The sequence below is a fragment of the Pseudophryne corroboree genome, chromosome 3, assembly GCF_028390025.1.
Source record: "Pseudophryne corroboree isolate aPseCor3 chromosome 3, aPseCor3.hap2, whole genome shotgun sequence".
NCBI lineage: Eukaryota > Metazoa > Chordata > Amphibia > Anura > Myobatrachidae > Pseudophryne > Pseudophryne corroboree.
The window spans coordinates 85,751,328-85,775,123 of NC_086446.1; the positions used below are offsets into that span (position 1 = coordinate 85,751,328).

The following is a 23,796-nucleotide window of genomic DNA, read 5'->3' on the forward strand; positions in this document are numbered from 1 at the left end:
GACCTCTGCTGGAAGCTGTAAGCAGGTGGATCTGTGGCTGGAAGCAGATGAGTCCAAATGGATAGGAGAGTCAGGCTACACCGCAGGTGGAATGCTGGTGCGGGTCTCTTTAGTGGAAGTATTGAGACAGGAGCTGGAACCTGGAAAACAACCACAGGAGAGAGACAAACTGGAACTAGGTTTGACAACCAAAGCACTGACGCCTTCCTTGCTCAGGCACAGCATATTTATACCTGCAGCAAGGAAGGGATTGGCTAGGCAATTATGCAGATTAACAATACAGACAGCAGATTGGTGGAAATGATCAGATGACAAAATCCAAGATGGCTGCGCCCATGCAGACACTTGGAGGGAAGTTTGGTTTGTAATCCATGTGAGAATTGAAACAGTAATGGCGGCGCCGGCCACAGGAGACAGGAGACGCCAGACTGATGAATGCACATCTAAACCACGCGGGCACAGCGGAGGCCGCGGCTGACGTAATCGCCACTCTGACACTCTGCATGCAGGAACTCAGGGACAGCGGCGGAGGCCGCGGGAGACGCCATTCCAGATGTAACATGGCACCGCGGTGACCGCGTCTCAGAGTGACAGGAGAGGAGGCAGGAATGTGGACATCAGTATAACAGATGAGGTCCGGTCCTGGAACGCTGAGCCAGCCTCAGGAGGCATCTGAAGGGTAAGTAATGGCGTCCAGATACCCGGATCGTGACAGCACCCCCCCCTTTAGGAGTGGCCCCAGGACACTTCTTTGGCTTTTGAGGAAACTTGGAATGGAATCTTCGGACCAAAGCAGGAGCATGGACATCAGAAGCATTGGTCCATGAGCGTTCCTCAGGGCCGTAACCCTTCCAGTCAATAAGATACTGTAGTTGACCGTAACGGTGACGTGAGTCCAGGATCTTGGCCACTTCATACTCAACGCCTCGTTGAGTTTGGACTTTCGGAGTTGGAGGAAGTGAGGAATGAAACCGATTCAGGATCAGCGGTTTCAACAGGGAAACATGGAATGTCCTGGGTATTTTTAAGAAGGGAGGCAACTGGAGTCTGTAAGCAACAGGATTGATGACTTGTTCAATTTTAAAAGGACCGATGTAGCGAGGTGCAAACTTCATACTGGGAACTCTTAACCTCAAATTCTTTGTGGATAACCATACCCGATCACCCACCTTGAGAGCAGGAACTGCTCTACGCTTCTTATCCGCAAACTTCTTGTACCTGAACGATGCCTTGAGCAGAGCTGATCGTACACTCTTCCAGTTATTTGCAAACTGATGCAAGGTGATATCCACTGCTGGAACAGAAGTTGCTGGAAGCGGTTGGAACTCAGTGACTTTAGGGTGGAATCCAAAGTTAGTGAAGAATGGTGTTGAAGAAGATGAGGAATGATACTGGTTGTTATGACAGAACTCGGCCCAGGAAAGTAATTGAACCCAGTCATCTTGAGAGGAAGACACATAGATGCGGAGGAAGGCCTCCACATCCTGATTCACCCTCTCAGTTTGACCATTGGTCTGAGGATGGTAAGCTGTGGAAAACTTTAGCTTGACTTGGAGGACTTGACATAAACTTCGCCAGAATTTGGCTGTGAATTGAACTCCTCGATCTGAGATAATTTCTTCAGGAAGACCGTGGAGTCGGAAGATCTCTTGTATGAATACTTGAGCCAACTTATAGCTGACGGAAGACCGGTGAGAGGAATGAAGTGTGCCATCTTGGTGAACCGGTCAACTACCACCCAGATGGTATTGAACTTGTTGCACATGGGTAAGTCTGTAATGAAATCCATCAACAAATGGGTCCATGGTCGACGGGGAACGGATAGTGGAACCAGTTGCCCCGCAGGCGACTGGCGGGATACCTTATGTTGAGCACACTTTGGGCAAGATGCAATAAACTCCATAACGTCCTTTTTCAGAGTTGGCCACCAATAGGACCTAGAGATAAACTCCAGGGTTTTTTGGATACCTGTATGTCCGGCAAAACGGGAAGCATGAGCCCAATGCATGAGCTTCTTCCTTAGCATCGGCTTCACAAAACTTTTCCCTGATGGGGGCGTAGAGTCCATCCCTACCGTGGAGAATGCCAACGGATTTATAATAGGATGCTTGTCTGAAGACTCTGACTCATTTTCTTGCTCCCATGAGCGGGAAAGGGCATCGGCCTTGCGATTCTGAGAGCCCGGACAGAACTGGAGCTTAAAGTCGAACCTGGAAAAGAAAAGTGCCCATCTGGCCTGACGAGGATTGAGACATTGTGCGCCTTTCAGATATAAAAGATTCTTGTATCTGTAAGTATGGTGATTGAATGAGAAGCTCCCTCCAACAGATACCTCCACTCTTCTAGAGCGAGCTTGATGGCTAGCAACTCCTGGTCGCCAATGGCATAGTTGCGCTCAGCTGGGGAGAACTTCCGGGAGAAGAAACTGCAAGGGTGTAAATGACCATCTTTAGCCCTCTGAGATAACACTGCTCCTACTCCAACGGAGGAGGCATCCACCTCTAAGATGAAAGGGGAGTCAATGTCGGGCTGTTTCAGAACTGGTGCTGAGATGAACCGTTGTTTTAAAAGATGAAAAGCTTGCGTAGCTTCTTCAGACCACTTGGACGGGTTAGCACCCTTCTTAGTTAAAGCAGTAATAGGCGCCACAATGGTGGAAAAGTCTCGTATAAACTTTCTGTAATAATTGGCGAACCCTAAGAACCTCTGGACCCCTTTGAGGGTCAAGGGTATCGGCCAATTCTGGATTGCTTGTAGTTTCTCAGGATCCATCTCTAGTCCGGAACCGGACACAATGTAACCTAGAAACGGAATGGACTTGACTTCAAAGACGCATTTCTCTAATTTGCAATAGAGATGATTGACACGGAGACGGGACAGAACCTCTTTTACCCAAAAACGATGTTCCTCTAAATTGTTGGCAAAAATGAGGATATCATCTAGATAGACCACGACATGACGGTATAAAATGTCTCTGAAGATCTCATTGACAAAATGCTGGAAGACAGCTGGAGCATTGCTCAATCCGAAGGGCATGACGAGGTACTCATAATGTCCGTCACGGGTGTTAAAGGCGGTCTTCCACTCGTCACCCTCACGGATCCGGATGAGATTGTATGCACCTCTCAAGTCCAGCTTTGTGAAGATGGTAGCTCCGCTAACTCTATCAAAGAGCTCAGTAATCAGGGGTAAAGGATAGCGGTTCTTGATGGTAATGTCGTTCAAACCTCTGTAGTCGATGCACGGCCGCAGACCACCATCTTTCTTCTTTACAATAAAGAAGCCTGCGCCGGCTGGAGAAGAAGAAGGTCGAATGAACCCCTTTGCTAGGTTCTCTTTAATGTATTCCTCCATAGAATGCGTCTCAGGCAGAGACAACGGATAAGTTCGGCCTCGAGGTGGAACCTTCCCTGGAACGAGATCAATCGGGCAGTCCCATTCTCTATGAGGAGGAAGGATATCAGCAGAAGCTTTACTGAACACATCCGTGAAATCTTGATATGGAGGAGGTGGAACATCAGACGACCTGGGGGAGGAAGAACAGACAGGCAACACTTTAAACAAACATGTCTCAGCACAGGAGGAACCCCATGCCAGGATTTGCGTAGTCGTCCAATCAATTGTAGGATTGTGAAGACGGAGCCATGGAAGGCCCAGGACCACAGGATGTGTGGCTCTTGGAATCACTAAAAAAGAAATAAGTTCGGAATGAAGAACTCCCACTCTCAGACGAACTGGTAGAGTCCTTAGAGAAATAACTGCATCAAAAATCTTGCTGCAATCCACGGCAGTTAAGGAGATGGACGAAGGAAGTCTCTCGGTGGGTAGGGACCACCGTTTAACATAGGCTTCGGTAATAAAGTTCCCAGCTGCTCCGGAATCAAGGAGGGCAATGATGTTCCGGTAACGTTGAGCAATTTGGAGCGAGACTGGGAGATTACAATCATGAGGAGATGGAGAGGAGATCATTACTCCTAGCCGGCCCTCTCCTTGGCGAGCTAGGGTCTGAAGTCCTGGACGTTTGGGACAGGCATTAATGGTGTGAGACGGAGCTGCACAATAAAGACAGAGAGACTCGGAGAGACGTCTTCGGCGCTCAGCAGAAGTTAAACGGGAACGGCCAATTTGCATGGGCTCATCTTTAGATGGTGACAGTTGGCGAGGAGGAGGAGCAGAAGATTTTGGAGCAGATGATCTTCCACGCTCAGTTGCTCTCTCTCTGAAACGTAAATCAACTTTCGTGCAGAGTGAGATTAGCTCATCTAACTTAGAAGGTAAGTCTCTGGTAGCTAACTCATCTTTAATACGCTCAGATAAGCCATGCCAGAATGCAGCATACAGGGCCTCGTCGTTCCATGCCAGTTCGGATGCCAGGATCTGGAACTGTATAAGATATTGTCCTACAGTACGTGATCCCTGGCGTAAACGGAGAATCTCAGATGAAGCTGAAGTTACCCGGCCTGGCTCGTCGAAGATACGCCTGAATGTTGACACGAATGCAGTGTAGGAGGATAGCAGGATGTCGGACCTCTCCCATAACGGTGATGCCCAATCAAGGGCTGAGCCACTGAGAAGAGAGATAATGTAGGCAATTTTTGTACGGTCACTGGGAAAATTGCCAGGTTGTAGCTCAAACTGAATCTCACACTGGTTGAGAAATCCCCTGCAGAATCTTGGAGATCCGTCAAATTTTGCTGGCGTTGGAAGATGAAGACGTGGAGCAGAAATGGGTAAGGTGGGTGGGGTTATAGCTGGAGTCACTGTGGTTGACGCACCGGACGCGTCTGATCCACGGAGGGTTGTCTGAATCCCATCCAGCCGAGTAGAGAGATCCTGGAGACAGCGGATGATGTGGCCCTGTGCAGCCTCCTGATGTTCAAGTCGGGCTGCCAGTTCTTGCATCGGCCTGGCCGCTTGATCCTGGTCTCCGGCTGGATTCATATGGTCAGTGCTTACTGTCACAACTGAGGGCCTGAGCTGACGGGAGGCAGCCTCAGTTGTAGGGGCTGAGATGTAACGGAACCTGGGAGGTTGTATCAGACCCCTAGACATGTAAGTAACATGTAGAATAACTGCCCGAAGGCGTGACCACGACAACCAGGATAAAAGTCAATGATGTTTATTATGACAAACTCCGTAACACAGCAGCAAATAAGAAAACATAAAAGTCAGCAGGGAAATAATACAGTTCCTGGGTACTACAGGGTGGCAGGGACCACAGGGCTCTGGTAGCATGAGATAGTTGTAATAATCTTCTAGGTGGAAAGTCCTTACCAGGCCCGACTGTAGCAATGGAAATAGCCCAGGATCGTACCAGCTGGTGTTCCAGGAAAAGCTGGGCTGCTGTGGATAAAACGGCTGCTGTGGGTACTGGCTGGAACCAGACTGATGTTAACACGGAGTGGATACTGGCTGGAACCAGTTAAATAATAAATGTAACTTGAGAGCGATGAAATATGGAATGATGTTTGGAGATTGAGAGCGGTGAAATAATAATGCCGGTGATAAATGATAATCTGCAGAAAAGGGTACCGGCACTTTAAGAAGAGCTGACCTCTGCTGGAAGCTGGAAGCTGTAAGCAGGTGGATCTGTGGCTGGAAGCAGATGAGTCCAAATGGATAGGAGAGTCAGGCTACACCGCAGGTGGAATGCTGGTGCGGGTCTCTTTAGTGGAAGTATTGAGACAGGAGCTGGAACCTGGAAAACAACCACAGGAGAGAGACAAACTGGAACTAGGTTTGACAACCAAAGCACTGACGCCTTCCTTGCTCAGGCACAGCATATTTATACCTGCAGCAAGGAAGGGATTGGCTAGGTAATTATGCAGATTAACAATACAGACAGCAGATTGGTGGAAATGATCAGATGACAAAATCCAAGATGGCTGCGCCCATGCAGACACTTGGAGGGAAGTTTGGTTTGTAATCCATGTGAGAATTGAAACAGTAATGGCGGCGCCGGCCACAGGAGACAGGAGACGCCAGACTGATGAATGCACATCTAAACCACGCGGGCACAGCGGAGGCCGCGGCTGACGTAATCGCCACTCTGACACTCTGCATGCAGGAACTCAGGGACAGCGGCGGAGGCCGCGGGAGACGCCATTCCAGATGTAACATGGCACCGCGGTGACCGCGTCTCAGAGTGACAGGAGAGGAGGCAGGAATGTGGACATCAGTATAACAGATGAGGTCCGGTCCTGGAACGCTGAGCCAGCCTCAGGAGGCATCTGAAGGGTAAGTAATGGCGTCCAGATACCCGGATCGTGACAATGCCACTTATATAAAATGATCTCCTTCCCCTGTCTACTATACCCGATCCAAATGCTCCCATTTTTCTGACCAAACGAGATGTACAAACAATTAATAAGGCCCTCAAAACTTTCATATGGACAAACAAACGTCCACGTATAGCCCTCTTTAAACTAAAACAACAGACAACGCTGGGTGGCGTGAATATACCATGCCCGGAAGACTATTCTTTAGCCGCTAACTATAGATATGCCCTTGACTGGGTGAGAGGTTCCTCTAGCTACACTAATATATCTCTGGAACAGAGTATGCTATCCCATGGTACTTTGTCTACCATATTACATTTTCCAGACCCCTTCACACTGACGTCCATCCGCTCGAACCCGCTGCTACTTGCTCCATGCAAAGCGTGGCAACATCTTCGAAAACGCAAAGGACTGACAACTACCCACTCTCTATTCCAACCACTCCTGCATAACCCAAACTTTCAAGACGGACACACAGATGCAATTATCAAAACTTGGTACTCCCAAGGCTTACGTCTAGTGTATCAATTCCTGAATATCACCTGTACCGAAGTACTCACCTTATCACAATTAAAGCTTAAATTCCCGAACTTACATATACCACTATTCGCATATTTTCAAATACGCAGCTTTGCAACACAATTGATAACGCGCCTAAGGCCAGCAGATTATTACTTTCCCCTGGACACCCAACTGCGTTTAAACCCCCAATCTTCCTATCCAACATCCTTTATTTACGCACACACCAGACGCCAGATTGATTTAGATTGTCAAACCACAGGCCTAGCCAAATGGACAACCACTCTGCCAGACATCCCTCTACAGACCATAATACACTGGCACTTGTTACTTAATAAATCTTTAGTATCCTCTTCCTATGCTGAAATGCATTTAAAAATATTACACAGGGCGTATTATACTCCCCGTCTCAGATACCTCACGGGCATCTCTGATAACTCCAATTGCTTCAAGTGCTCCACACATGATGCTGATATCATCCACTGCCTTTGGTCATGTTCTATAATACAGCTATTTTGGAAGGACGTCTGTAACTACATTACAACGACTCTAAATATCCCTCTTACGCCAACTTTACTCTGGGCTTTCTGGAATCAATATGATTCTGATCGTTGCTCATTATCTACAGGCAATAAACTGCTATTAGCTCAGATAGCGGCAGCTTCGAAAAAGACCATACTATCCCAATGGATACACGGAACCCCTATACCCATAACCCTTTTATTTCCTAGACTGACACATCTATACCAAATGGACTGGATTGAATGCTCTCTTAGAGCGGAATCCAATTCTTCCAAGTTCTTTGCAATATGGCTACCCTATGTGATAACCTTGCCACAACCTACTCGTGACAACATGCGAAAAGTAGTTAAATATACTACATGGTACAATATAGAGACACTTACGAGGGGATCACCACCCTTCTAACCTCAACTTTACTGTTTTCGGGAACACCCTCTTAGCCTAGCATATACTCACTGTTAATGGCACCGAGAGATGACCGATCCTTGCAATATGTTTAGTAATATCCGTAACCTTCTGTTATTATCACTTCCTTTATTGATATATGTGATTGCTTTTGTGCAGAAATAATGTTATACATTCCTTTACATCCTAAGAAATGATATTGTCATAATTACTACTGTTGATGTACAGTTGTTGTGTACAATGTGTGTGTTACACTTGTATTTTTTCTCTTTACCAATAAACAGATTTAAAAAATAAAAAAAATTATCTTTAACGTTTGGGTTTTTTTTTTGTTGTTAAATCCTTGTAACCATTTTGAATAAATAATTTATGAATTTCTCTGACGTCCTAGTGGATGCTGGGTACTCCGTAAGGACCATGGGGAATAGACGGGCTCCGCAGGAGACTGCGCACTCTTAAAAGAAAGATTATGTACTATATCTGGTGTGCACTGGCTCCTCCCTCTATGCCCCTCCTCCAGACCTCAGTTAGAATCTGTGCCCGGCCAGAGCTGGATGCACCCTAAACTGTATATGTGCATTAACCCCCACCATTGTACATTTAAAAACGCGGGAGAAGCCCGCCGCTGAGGGGGCGGGGCTATCTTCCTCAGCACACCAGCGCCATTTTCTCTTCACAGCTCCGCTGGAAGGACGCTCCCCAGTTTCTCCCCTGCAGTTCCAGACTACAAGGGTAAAAAAGAGAGGGGGGGGGGCACATAAATTTAGGCGCAAAACTGTGTAAATAAGCTGCTATAGGGGAAAAATCACTCAGTATAGTGTACATCCCTGTATTATATAGCGCTGTGGTGTGTGCTGGTATACTCTCTCTCTGTCTCCCCAAAGGACTTTGTGGGGTCCTGTCCTCAGAGCATTCCCTGTGTGTGTGCGGTGTGTCGGTACGGCTGTGTCGACATGTTTGATGAGGAAGCTTATGTGGAGGCGGAGCAGGTGCCGATAAGTGTGATGTCACCCCCTACGGGGCCGACACCAGAGTGGGTGGATATGTGGAAGGTATTAACCGACAGTGTCAACTCCTTACATAAAAGGTTAGATTATGTGACAGCAGTGGGACAGCCGGCATCTCAGCCCGTGCCTGCCCAGGCGTCTCAAAGGCCATCAGGGGCTCAAAAACGCCCGCTACCTCAGATGGCAGACACAGATGTCGACACGGAGTCTGACTCCAGTGTAGACGAGGATGAGACAAATGTACAATCCACAAGGGCCATCCGTTGCATGATTACGGCAATGAAAAATGTGTTGCAGATTTCTGACATTAACCCGGTTACCACTAAAAAGGGTATTATGTTTGGGGAGAAAAAGCAACCAGTGGCTTTTCCCCCATCTGATGAGTTGAATGAAGTGTGTGAAGAAGCGTGGGGTTCCCCCGATAAGAACTAGTGATTTCTAAGAGGTTACTGATGGCGTACCCTTTCCCGCCAGAGGACAGGTTACGTTAGGAGACATCCCCTAGGGTGGACAAGGCGCTCACACGCTTATCAAAAAAGGTGGCACTGCCGTCTCAGGATACGGCCACCTTAAAGGAGCCTGCTGATAGAAAGCAGGAGGCTATCCTGAAGTCTGTATATACACACTCGGGTACTATACTGAGACCTGCAATTGCTTCAGCATGGATGTGTAGTGCTGCAGCAGCTTGGTCCGATACCCTGTCAGATAATATTGATACCCTCGACAGGGATACTATTTTGCTAACCATAGAGCATATTAAAGACGTCGTCTTATATATGAGGGATGCACAGAGGGATATTTGCCGGCTGGCATCTAGAATTAATGCAATGTCCATTTCTGCCAGGAGAGTATTATGGACTCGGCAGTGGACAGGTGATGCTGATTCAAAAAGGCACATGGAGGTTTTGCCTTATAAGGGTGAGGAATTGTTTGGGGATGGTCTCTCGGACCTCGTTTCCACAGCAACAGCTGGGAAGTTGACATTTTTACCTCAGGTTCCCTCACAGCCTAAAAAAGCACCGTATTATCAGGTACAGTCCTTTCAGCCTCAGAAAGGCAAGCGGATCAGAGGCGCTTCCTTTCTGCCCAGAGGCAGGGGTAGAGGGAAAAAGCTGCACCAGACAGACAGTTCCCAGGAACAAAAATCCTCCCCTGCTTCCTCTAAGTCCACCGCATGACGCTGGGGCTCCACAGGCGGAGCCAGGTGCGGTGGGGGCGCGTCTCCGAAACTTCAGCGACCAGTGGGTTCGCTCACAGGTGGATCTCTGGGTTCTGCAAGTGGTATCTCAGGGATACAAGCTGGAGTTCGAGGCCACTCCCCCTCGCCCTTACCTCAAATCAGCCTTGCCAGCTGCTCCCAAAGAAAGGGAGGTAGTACTGGCAGCTATTCACAAGCTGTACCTCCAGCAGGTGATAATCAAGGTACCCCCCCTTCAACAGGGGAGGGGTTACTATTCCACAATGTTTGTGGTACCGAAACCGGACGGTTCGGTGCGACCCATCCTAAATTTAAAATCCTTGAACACTTATATAAGGATGTTCAAGTTCAAGATGGAATCGCTCAGGGCAGTTATTGCAAGCCTGGAAGAGGGGGATTTTATGGTGTCGCTGGACATCAAGGATGCATACCTGCATGTCCCCATTTACCCACCTCACCAGGAGTACCTCAGGTTTGTGGTACAGGACTGTCATTACCAATTCCAGACGTTGCCGTTTGGTCTGTCCACGGCACCGAGGGTATTCACCAAGGTAATGGCCGAAATGATGATACTCCTCCGAAAAAAGGGAGTTATAATTATCCCATACTTGGACGATCTCCTGATAAAGGCGAGGTCCAAAGAGCAGTTGCTAGTCAGCGTAGCACTATCTCAGGAAGTGCTGCATCAGCACGCCTGGATTCTGAATATCCCAAAGTCACAGCTGATTCCTGCGACGCGTCTGCTGTTCCTGGGCATGATTCTGGTCACAGAACAGAAGAAGGTGTTTCTCCCGGAGGAGAAGGCCCAGGAATTATCATCTCTGGTCAGGGACCTCCTGAAACCGAAACAGGTGTCGGTGCATCACTGCACGCGGATCCTGGGGAAGATGGTAGCTTCTTACGAAGCAATTCCCTTCTGCAGGTTCCATGCAAGGATCTTCCAGTGGGATCTATTAGACAAGTGGTCAGGTTCGCATCTTCAGATGCATTGGTTGATCACCCTGTCCCCGAGGGCCAGGGTGTCTCTGCTGTGGTGGCTGCAGAGTGCTCATCTTCTCGAAGGCCACAGATTCGGCATACAGGACTGGGTTCTGGTGACCACGGATGCAAGCCTCCGAGGTTGGGGGGCAGTCACTCGGGGAAGAAACTTCCAAGGACAATGGTCGAGTCAGCGAACTTCCCTACACATAAATATTCTGGAACTAAGGGCCATTTACAATGCCCTGAGTCAAGCAGAATCCCTGCTTCAAAACCAACCGGTGCTGATTCAGTCAGACAACATCACAGCGGTCGCCCATGTAAACCGACAGGGCGGCACAAGAAGCAGGATGGCAATGGCAGAAGCCACAAGGATTCTTCGATGGGCGGAGAATCACGTGCTAGCACTGTCAGCAGTGTTCATTCCGGGAGTGGACACTGGGAAGCAGACTTCCTCAGCAGACATGACCTCCACCCGGGAGAGTGGGGACTTCATCCAGAAGTCTTCAAGCTGATTGTAAACCATTGGGAACGGCCACAGGTGGACATGATGGCGTTCCGCCTCAACAAAAAGCTAAAAAGATATTGCGCCAGGTCAAGGGACCCTCAGGCGATAGCTGTGGACGCTCTGGTGACACCGTGGGTGTACCAGTCGGTTTATGTGTTCCCTCCTCTTCCTCTCATACCCAAGGTACTGAGGATAATAAGAAAGAGAGGAGTTAGAACTATACTCATTGTTCCGGACTGGCCAAGAAGAACTTGGTACCCGGAACTTCAAGAAATGATCTCAGAGGACCCATGGCCTCTGCCGCTCCGACAGGACCTGCTACAGCAAGGGCCCTGTCTGTTCCAAGACTTACCGTGGCTGCGTTTGACGGCATGGCGGTTGAACGCCGGATCCTAATGGAAAAGGGCATTCCGGAGGAAGTCATTCCTACGCTGATAAAAGCTAGGAAGGATGTGACAGCAAAACATTATCACCGCATATGGCGAAAATATGTTGCTTGGTGTGAGGCCAGGAAGGCCCCAACAGAGGAATTTCAGCTGGGTCGATTTCTGCACTTCCTACAGTAAGGAGTGACTATGGGCCTAAAATTGGGATCCATAAAAGTCCAGATTTCGGCCCTGTCTATTTTATTTAAAAAAAGAACTGGCTTCACTGCCTGAAGTTCAGACGTTTGTTAAGGGAGTGTTGTATATTCAGCCCCCTTTTGTGCCTCCAGTGGCACCTTGGGATCTCAATGTTGTGTTGGATTTCCTAAAATCACATTGGTTTGAGCCACTTAAGACCATGGAGTTAAAGTATCTCACGTGGGAGGTGGTCATGCTGTTGGCCTTGGCTTCGGCTAGGCGGGTGTCAGAATTGGCGGCTTTGTCGTGTAAAAGCCCATATCTGATTTTCCATATGGACAGGGCAGAATTGAGGACTCGTCCCCAATTTCTTCCTAAGGTGGTATCAGCGTTTCATTTGAACCAACCTATGGTGGTGCCTGCGGCTACTCAATACTTGGAGGATTCCAAGTTGCTGGACGTAGTCCGGGCCTTGAAAATCTATGTTTCCAGGACGGCTGGAGTCAGAAAAACTGACTCGCTATTTATCCTGCATGCACCCATCAAGCTGGGTGCTTCTGCTTCAAAGCAGACTATTACTCGCTGGATCTGCAGCACGATTCAGCTTGCACATTCTGCGGCTGGACTGCCGCATCCTAAATCAGTAAAAGCCCATTCCACGAGGAAGGTGGGCTCTTCTTGGGCGGCTGCCCGAGGGGTCTCAGCTTTACAACTTTGCCGAGCTGCTACCTGGTCGGGTTCAAACACGTTTGCAAAATTCTACAAGTTTGATACCCTGGCTGAGGAGGACCTTGAGTTTGCTCATTCAGTGCTGCAGTGTCATCCGCACTCTCCCGCCCGTTTGGGAGCTTTGGTATAATCCCCATGGTCCTTACGGAGTACCCAGCATCCACTAGGACGTCAGAGAAAATAAGAATTTACTCACCGGTAATTCTATTTCTCGTAGTCCGTAGTGGATGCTGGGAGCCCGTCCCAAGTGCGGACTCTCTGCAATACATGTATATAGTTATTGCTTAACTAAAGGGTTATTGTTATGAGCCATCTGTTGAAAGAGGCTCAGTTATTGTTCATACTGTTAACTGGGTATAATATCACAAGTTGTACGGTGTGATTGGTGTGGCTGGTATGAGTCTTACCCTGGATTCCAAATCCTTTCCTAGTAATGTCAGCTCTTCCAGGCACAGTTTCCCTAACTGAGGTCTGGAGGAGGGGCATAGAGGGAGGAGCCAGTGCACACCAGATATAGTACCTAATCTTTCTTTTAAGAGTGCCCAGTCTCCTGCGGAGCCCGTCTATTCCCCATGGTCCTTACGGAGTACCCAGCATCCACTACGGACTACGAGAAATAGAATTACCGGTGAGTAAATTCATATTTTTTACCACAGTCAAATTTTATACTTCAGTCTTTTAAATTGCCCCAGTGGGATTGAATGTGACCAATTCTTATAACTATTATAATTCATTTATGAATTTGAGTCAGTTGTTTTTGCCTTACCTAACATTGCTCCTTTAAATATGACTGCTAACTTACCAACATCTTGACACGTAGAGAATCCCGCACACTTTTACATTAGGCCATTGGTCTGTTAAGTGTTGGGATAATCCACAGAGCCTTTAATTGGACACACTAGGAGGTTAATTATGTTACATTTAATACTGCACCATAAAGTGTTCTTTTTGTTTTCTTTTGTTTTTTATGCATGTAAAGTAAAAAGAATTTCATGAAGAGAGAAGAACTGATTACAGACATTGGGGGTGATTCCGAGTTGTTCGCTCGCTTGCAGATTTTAGCAGCATTGCACACGGTAGGCCGCCGCCCTCTGGGAGTGTATCTTAGCTTAGCAGAATTGCGAACGAAAGATTAGCAGAATTGCGAATAAATAATTCTTAGCAGTTTCTGAGTAGCTCCAGACTTACTCCTACACTGCGATCAGCTCAGCCCGTTTCGTTCCTGGTTTGACGGCACAAACACGCCCTGCGTTCGGCCAGCCACTCCCCCGTTTCTCCAGACACTCCCGCGTTTTATCCTGGCACGCCTGCGTTTTTCCGCACACTGCCAGAAAACGCTCAGTTTCCGCCCAGAAACACTCACTTCCTGTCAATCACATTCCGATCATTTCAACGATGAAAATTCTTAGTTCGGACGTGAGTAAATCTACTAAGTTTTGTGCTAAAATACTTAGCGCATGCGCACTGCATACCATGCGCATGCGCATTTTCACCTTAATCGCGAAAATCGGCAACGAGCGAACAACTCGGAATGACCCCCATTGTGCGTTCTATCTTTTATTATAAATGGTAAAGACAGGTGGACAGATCTTGTGCCAAACTTGTTGCAACTTCAGCAATCTTGTTGTTTTATTGATATTTCCTTTGGGGTGGTAAACCAAAGTTTTCTCAGTATAATTTCATATGAAACAGAATCAGACATAAAAAACTATCAGTCAAACATATAATGAATAAACAGTGATAATGTCGATATTATCTTAAAACATAAAGCTATACCTTTAAACACACTTTTACCATGGAGCCGCTGCGGCCGCTAGACTTAATATGCACTCTACGTACCTTTTACGCTATTTGCGTAATGAGTCCCGTACAATGTACGGACTCTGCGTACAAACTCAGCGCTGACAATACAAAGTACCCGCAGCGCATACACACCCAATTATTACACTTTTAAACCTTATGCAGTTAGGCAATGCAATACACTTTAAACCTTAGCAGGGAAAAGAGGACACAACACCAATTTGTAGTTAATCACTGGGTTCCGACACCACAGAGTAATATTTCTGAAAGGGGGTTAACAATACAAATTATGCACTACAATACAACAGAGTAAATGGCTACAGTCAATGTACATATGTGAGAATATTCGCTTGCGCAACCCGGCCCGGTCCTCCGCTATCAGGTTGATTGCGTTGAGAGTCTTGTGTGGCCAGGCTGCAGCAGGCTTTATTTATACAATTCTTCAAAAAGCAATACAATGGATACTGTAATCCCTTTGTCCATTGGACACAGGAATGCACCTTTACAGTACAGGAGAGGTCATAGGTTGATTTGAAAAGGTGGGCGATGTCTTTCCCATCTGCTCTTGTGGGTCGTCTCCTCTAGATTCCCACCGCATACATAATATACAGTAAATACAGTTTAAACCTATATTCTGCTTCTGCACATAACTATCCACAGGAACATGCAATCTTCCTCAAACCAACTCCGGAATGTTACCCTTAAAATACCCTACAGCTGGATACCAAACACCACCTTATAACCTTAGTCTGTCCCCTCCTATCCTGTAAAGGCGAACTCCCTTGTTCTGGAATAATTTAAACTGTTGATACTTTCTGATGTGGTGCAGGGGGACTATGTGTACAATGTGCACTATTTGGATTAAATAGCTCTCCATGCGTTCACAAACTCCACCGTAAATACCCATACCACGCGCAGGACCGCGGAAGCGACCATACACAAAGTGCGGATATGTGCATGCACGGCGGAACAAGTGCACGCGCAGTGGGCATGTGTGTGTATTTTGTACGTGATGTGTGCTCTTCAATATTTTTCGACTTTGACAACAGCATGTACTTCTTTTAAACACCAGACAAGGATGTGAGGTGACCCAGCCAGATCAGTTTTCTAACACCCTCAGCATGGTGGACAGATGAAGATGGTGATGAAACAAAATCAAATATAAGTCTTCTGTATTGCCTCATTTGAATTATACTTTAATAGACATTATGAAGAGTCCCTTTAAATCCAAATATATGATCAGTCTTCTTGCAGTGGAAAGTTTCTATCAACCTTTGGCCTAGCTCATGACTAAGAGAATAAGTGCATACGTGGTGCTTAGATAAAGACCCTCTTGTTTAGATAACCAGAACTTAATGACTTTTTATGGTTTTGATAAGCACATATCAGATGGACCTTCGGATTTTGTAAAGAGCATCATGACATATGAACAGAGATGAACTTTCCGCTTATGAAACATTTTAAGAAGCTCCATTGGTTTCAATGGGAGACCCAAGACTTATGGGACCAACCTGCCATCCTCAGGAAAAGATCAGCCACTACATCTAAGCACAGCTGACCATATTTGGATTTCCTGTTTGTGATTACCAGCCAATCAATATTCCCCTTGTTATCTGAAGATACGCCCCATTGATTAATCAATTATGAACTATTGTATAATTTTGTACTATATATGTGAGCCTGAAATCCCCTGAACGGACGGGCATCATTGGTGAAGTCTGTACTGGGTCACGTTTCTCTGCGCAGAAATATAGGCGTGACCTCTTTAATAATAAATTCTATATGCTGAATATCATCACTATGGAGACTCCCCACTTCTTTAATTAATCCGGCATTAACATTTGGGGGCATCGTCCTACTGGCTACGACAACCCATCTTCTACGGAAACCAGCTTTCCCAGGCACAGACAGAGAGGACAGCCGCGGCTTGAAGGTAACTATACCATATTTTAATTTATATACAGTAAAATACTGTCCCCTCTGCTCTGCTGCCTGGCCGAAGTATTCTGTAGCTGATGGGACGCTAGTCATTGAACTCAGGACCCGTATGTTGGTGAGTTCTGGTGATGTATTATTCAGGCATACTTAATAATAAAATTAAAGTAAATTAAAGTAACTCAAATAACAAATATACTGCTAAATGTGTTAACAGCTGTGTTATAATCCTCTTTTGCTGATATACTGCTAGGACATAAGCGGGAGCGTGTTGTTGCCTCGTTCTGTTTGATTCATCCACTGTATTTGTGTTGTGACTAGTCTAAAGTGCAGGAGATAAGAATTGTTGTAGCTACAGAGAAAAGCAAAAAGGGGTTTATATATATATGAGGTGAGAAAAGTGTTTTTTCCCTATGGAGGGATGAGGAGTTAAAGAAATAAGTCACTTATTTACATAGGATACACGATTGGCATATCTAAAGTTGTGAAAGACGCTGTCTATTTGAAGACTCTTTTGTGGCCACATAAAGAGCAGTCCGGGCACTAAATTGGGAGAAATAAGATACAGAGTTGTTGTGAAGAAATGGGAAGTGACTTATCAAAGTGTAGTGACGGTACCGCGGTGAATTGTATGCTTAGTATTTATGGACGACCTTGCGTCCAGTTTATTTCAAAGTGGAGTGATATCACGCAGAATGAGACAACACCATTTCCTGCTACGGGAAGTTTCAATCCTGCAGTACTGCAATCTCTCGAGAACAGAATCAAATCAGTTATAAAGCCTAATGATCGTATTAAACATTTACAAGTTTTAGAGTTATGGAAAAAAGAAATGTGTAACTGGACTGCAAACAATGATACTAAGACTAATCTCTGCATGCAAACAGGAGACACTGACAACACTCACGTCCATCCACCCCCATATCACAATATCACAACTTCACCAGCTTCACTATATCCTGTTAAAGAATTGCAGTCACTACAAAATGCCCCTAATGACATTTCTGCTCTGGAGGATGACGCAAATCTTATCCAGTTTGCTGGTTCTCACAATACACATTACAACATTCCACAGACGTCTTATATCTCACACCCGCCAGCTTCGGGCACCCCGCCAGCAGCACGAGCCACAGCCCCCCCTTCACTCACAGACAGCACGCAACAACCACACACTACACCTGCTACACATAGCCATGCCCACTCAAGCCTACAAGAACTCCAGGATCCAAAAACGCTACATGACAGTATACAAGAATTAGTATCCATTATATCAAGTGATACTTCTGTTTCGCATATGTCTGCTTCCTCTCCTGATTTCAATGCGCTTCCGCTACCTAAACTATCCTTTGCTACTCCACCGGTGGCCTCTCCTGTATATATAAGTGGTAATCACGCATGCCTAAATGTTACAAGTACACCTCAGCAAATTGCTCAATCGATTAGAACACTTAGACAGGGTCCTAGGTTTAACTACAAGATATTGAATAATACGGGACAGCGTGTATTCCATCGCACAGGTAAACAAGAAGTAATTGACACGGCCATGCAAGACCAGCTTGCAGCATACACCATTCAGGTTCCCACAGATCAGCAGCCTGAAGACGCTGATACAGATAATATACGATTGAACCCTATGCGTACAATGAAACTACCAGGTAGAGCTGAGGTGAAAGGGGAGGATGACCAGATTGTCAGTCCAGCCGTCCCTGCCTCATCAGTAGAAGTTAGTTATCCACTATCAAAACCTGATCTATTAAGCATAAAAGCTGGATTCCCCGACCCAAGAAAAAACTCTAATGCCACTTGCAAATATCTATCACAAGAATACTATGTACACAAGTTCACCTGCAGGGATTTGGAGCAGATATTGTATACATGCTTACCAGAAGATTTAGCACAATCACTTGTTGCAACCATTGATCTGGCAGCAAATGATTACTCAGACCCTACCAAGCCCAAAATAGATGTACTTAATACCAAATTACGTGAACTGTATCCCCCTGTCCCCAAATGGGATGATTTGTTCACAATCAGACAAGCAGACAATGAAACTGTAGATGAATATTTCGATAGATTTAAGTTAATGGTACCAACTTTCACTGCCGGCGAAATGATAGTCAAACCAAATGAGGCTTCCACCATGCTGGTTACATGTTTTGTGGAAGGCCTCAAACCAGCAGTTATGACTGCCCTCAAGACTACTAAATTAGCATGGCGGAATTCACCATTAAATACTATAGTAGGAGAAGCAAGGGCACATGAACTCAACCTTGTAAAACCTACCCCTGTTCTGGTCGTAGACCACATACCAACACCACAATCCCACCCCCTAGAAGGGACACCCAGCCCAGGTATGCCTCCCCAAAACCATTGGGGCCCAAAGCAACACAAATACAATCAGAAAAATAGAAATTCATGGCAAGGCCCTCAAGGCCCTCAGGGAGGTAAGTATATATCCAGAAACATAGGTCCTGTTTACCAGGGTCCTAGACAGACAGACCATATGAAATGTTATGCATGTGGAAAATTAGGACACATTGCACGCTTTTGCCCACAGCATAGGTCATACCAACCTTATAACCAGGGTCCACACAACAGCAATATACAACCTACCCATTACCGTTATGACAACCAGGTTTCCCAGGTCAGCAACAGAGCCCCACAGAATCAGATGTCACGCTACTGATGGTTAAGCCATCCAGTGTCTTCATTATGCAGCATACAATACCAATACATTAAGGAACCAATGGTTACTGTACATGTTAATAACCAACCTGTTTCTTTCCTATTAGACACTGGAGCGGCTAAGTCACTACTTACCTCTGCGCTGCCTTCACAGACGATCTCAGGCACTTCGATCCAAGCAGTGGGAATCTCAGGGCAAATACAACTCCTACCAATACTAGCTGATAGTAAAATACAGATAGGTCCATTAAACGACACACATGCTTTCCAGCTGGCAGCAAATGCTCCTGCAAATTTGTTAGGCCGTGATCTATTATGTAAACTCGGAGGCACTATTTATTGTACAAGCGATGGCATTTATCTAGACATCCCTAGCACTCTAGAAAGCAAGGCCACAGCGCTGTTAGACACACCAATCCCGCTGCTGTCATTACAACTCCACCAACCAAATAGCCTCATTCATGAACAGATATTGGAAGCAGTTCCTGCTTCCTTATGGTCCACCTACAAAGATGAAGTAGGTTTACTTCAAGACGTTGACCCCATCATGATTAAACTACAACCAGGAAAGTCACCACCACGCATCACACAATACCCACTTAAACCAGAGGTGGAAGAAGGAGCATACCCCTCCATCCGCTCCCTACTTGACCAAGGAGTCTTGCGCAAATGCGTCAGCAGCGCAAATTCACCGATCTTTCCTGTGAAGAAACCAGGCCCCACAAAGACATATCGTATAGTACAGGACCTTCGCGCCCTTAATGCAGTCATACAAGCCTGTCACCCCGTGGTGCCCAATCCCGCCACAATACTCACGCAGGTACCTCCACAGGCTGAATACTTCACGGTTATTGATTTATGCTCAGCATTCTTTTCACTGCCCCTACACCCAGACTGTCAATACCTATTTGCATTTACTTTCAAGGGTCAACAGCACACCTGGACCCGTGTCCCACAGGGGCTAAGGGATGCCCCAAGTATTTTCTGCCAAGCCCTCCATGATAAACTACAAAATTGGTACCCCTCACAAAACTCAGTACTTATCCAATATGTAGATGACCTGTTATTATGTTCAAACACGCAAGAGGATTCATGGGAGGACTCGGTGTCCTTGCTCACTTTCCTCGCCTCCATTGGCTTAAAGGCCAACAAGGCCAAACTACAGTTATCCCAATTGAAAGTGCAATACTTAGGTCATTGCTTATCTCAAGGACAGCGTCACCTCCTACCATCACGTATTCAGGCCATACAGGATATGCCCTTGCCACAAACACAAAAACAAATACGTACATTTCTAGGAATGACCTCCTTTTGTAGACACTGGATACCAGCCTATGCAGCCACCGCACTGCCGCTGCAAGAGCTGGTATCCATAAAAAAAACCAGACCCAGTCATCCATGATGACACCTCCTTACTAGCTTTCCACCAATTAAAGGAAGCTCTTACATCCACCCCTGCTCTAGGTTTCCCATGTTACACTAAACCATTTTTTCTTTTTTGTACAGAGCTCGACGGCTGCGCTGCAGGAGTGCTTACACAGAAAAATGGGGACTGGCACCGCCCTGTAGGGTATTATAGCGCACAACTGGACACAGTAGCAAAAGGCCTGCCACAATGCTTACGAGCAGTAGCTGCTGCCGCGTTACTAGTTGAAAAAACAGCTGATATAGTGCTGGCGCACAAGCTCTATCTAAACGTCCCCCATGCAGTTGCAGCATTATTAAACGGTTCAGCCACAAGACACATCACTGCTTCCAGACTGACCAAATGGGAACTAGCACTACTTATGCCCCCTAATATCATATTGCAGCGTTGTACTACATTGAACCCAGCAACCTTCCTCCCAGCTGTGACTGGACAGTCACAAAGTGGGGAGAATATCGAGGACCATGATTGCGAAAAACTTACCCACACCTTGTGCACACCAAGGCCAGATATAAGAGACACTGAAATACAAAATGCGGACCTGAACTTGTATGTAGATGGTAGCTGCCACCGCCAGAATGAAATGGGCATTCTTACGTCAGGATATGCCATAGTGGACGATACCCATGTCATTGAAGCACTCCCGCTTCCACCACCTCACTCGGCACAAAAGGCAGAACTAATAGCACTAGGAAGAGCATGCTATTTAGCACGCAACAAAATTGTTAACATTTATACAGACTCACAATATGCATTTGCCATTTTGCACAATTTCTCCGCCATTTGGAAACTAAGACATTTTCTAACATCAAATGGGACACCAATCTCCCATGCAGATATAGTTAAGTACCTAATGGAAGTGGTCCTGTTACCAAAAGAAGTAGCAGTCATAAAATGTCAAGCCCACACAAGCCACTCAGACCCAGTATCCAAAGGAAATGCTTTTGCTGATGAAACGGCCAAAGAAGCAGCATCAGTGGCAATAACCAACCAAGGCACTGTACCAGAGATACGGAGCCTCATCTCTTTACAAATGTTCACACCTGTAACCTTAGAAAAATTAATGCAATTGTACCAATCTTGTTCAAAGCAGGAAATATCCTCGTGGGAGCACAAAGGGTGCAATCCAGATGCCTCCGGCATATGGAGGGACCCAACAGGAAGACCGGTAGCACCAAAAGCCATACTACCTAGCCTAGCTGAGGCGGCCCATGGGCTCACTCACCTGGGGAAGGGAGGAATGGTAAAGACCCTCAGGGCCTACTGGTTTGCCCCAGGGTTCTCATCATATGCAGGTAAGAAAGCTCAATCATGCCTTATCTGTTTAAGAAAGAACCCAGGGAAGACGGTCCCAGCACCAATTGCACATATACCGCATACCCGAGGACCTTTCCAGGCAATACAGATAGACTTCATCCAGTTAACACCATGTAAAAGTTTTAAATATGTACTTGTCTGTGTTGACATATTTAGCGGCTGGCCTGAGGCCTACCCAGCAGTAGCCTGCACAGCACATTTTACAGCAAAAAAGTTAGTACAAGAATTCGTATCCAGATATGGTATTCCAGAAATCATTGAGTCAGACCAAGGGACACACTTTACAGGCAAGGTTTTCCAGGAAATGTGTAGAATCATGGGGATAGAGTCCAAACTCCACTGTCCATACAGACCACATGCGGCAGGGTTAGTAGAAAGAGTTAATCAGACCATAAAGAACAAACTTTCAAAGGTCATAGAAGAGACAAACCTTACATGGGTAGAGGCGTTGCCCATCGTACTACACAGCATAAGAGTGACCCCCAAACCACCCCTCAGTCTGTCTCCCTACGAGGTGTTGTTCGGAAAACATCCCAACTTGATGATAGGTCCAGAAGAAAGCCACTCCACTCTACATGATCTAACCACAAAATACGTCCTAGACTTGCACGAACAATTCAAACAAATACACAAAGGACTGATTCTCTTTAAAAGTACTAATCAAACTGATTTGAAATGCCATGATGTGAAACCAGGAGAATTTGTGATGGTTAGAAATTTCTTACGCTCTGGTTCATTTGTAGACAGGTGGGAGGGACCATACCAAGTACTGCTGACCACGCCTACAGCTATAAAGGTGGCAGAAAAGTCAGCTTGGATACATGCATCGCATTGCAAAAAAGTAACTGAGGAAGAAGGAAAAGAGTCCCAGAGAAGCCCACCCGAGGAAGAGGCTACAGAGACTGTGAACCTACAAATTATTTTTCAAGAACCGCAGTAAGAAAGAAAAATGGCCTGGTTTGGTAAGATGTATGTTGAAAATGATATGGGACAATCCGTGTTGTTAAACCCCAACCAGGTGAAGAAAAAATCCAGAAGGGCTATCGAGATTGGAGTATCTGTTATAAGCCTTGGAGTTATAATATGGATGGGGGGATTACTGACTTACTATTTGTTAACCAGGATGACTGAGGGAGGTCCGGACCAGGGTCAATCCGGAGAGGTGTACGAGGCAGCTTCCCCGGAAGGTGCGTCTCTGATGACCTTTGAAGAAATAATACATCCCTACCCTAGTATCATGCCCCTTAGCTCGCACATAGACATAAAAAAGGAAAGGGAAAAGAGGGAGGAAAAGGAGGAGTACCCAAACAAATGCCAGCAGTTACCTCCGATAGCCAGGTGTATTTGTAAATATTGTGGCCAAAACCCCGAACAACGATGTATAGATTGGTGCCACGATGACCCACTACTTTACGGAGGTGCACGCACGGTCAGGGCTCCCTTAGAACAGACAGAGTGCCACAAGATGGTAAATGTGTACAGATGCATTTGCGTTCATTGCGGGAGAATTCCCCAAAATGATTGTATAATATGGTGTTATGAAAGTGAGGAAAGGGATCAATCAGAACATTCAGAGGTCCATCATACCCACACAGGGGATGTTAGGAATGATCAAGAATGGCACACACAAGTAGAGGATAGTAAAAATAAAAACACCAAGAAAGAAGCAGCTGAAGCCCCTTATGAAGGCCCAGTGGAAAAAGCTAGAGCATACGAAAGGAATACCTTCGTTGAATTAGCTACAGCTGCTGCCCATAGTAATGCCTTTTGTGTAGTACCTCCCAAACATGTTGGAGAAGCTTATAAGACCTGTTTTATATGCATTCCAATAACCATAGAAGAAATGCAGAAGATAGAGCTACTATCGGGGAAAAATATCACCTTTATAGACATAAACATAGAAACGCTAGGGACCAATAACCCGGA

The 23,796-nt window shown here is 46.2% G+C and overlaps 1 protein-coding gene across 1 annotated transcript in view; it reads left to right on the forward strand.

Moving 5' to 3' along the window:
- The window catches only part of LOC135057192 (uncharacterized), a 244,293-nt gene that overhangs the window by 83,886 nt on the left and 136,611 nt on the right, over positions 1-23,796 (forward strand). The window contains exons 11-12 of the mRNA XM_063963087.1: positions 17,960-18,886; positions 19,235-19,947. Of these exons, the coding sequence (XP_063819157.1) occupies positions 17,960-18,886; positions 19,235-19,947 (1,640 nt within the window). The remainder of the gene's footprint in view (positions 1-17,959; positions 18,887-19,234; positions 19,948-23,796) is intronic.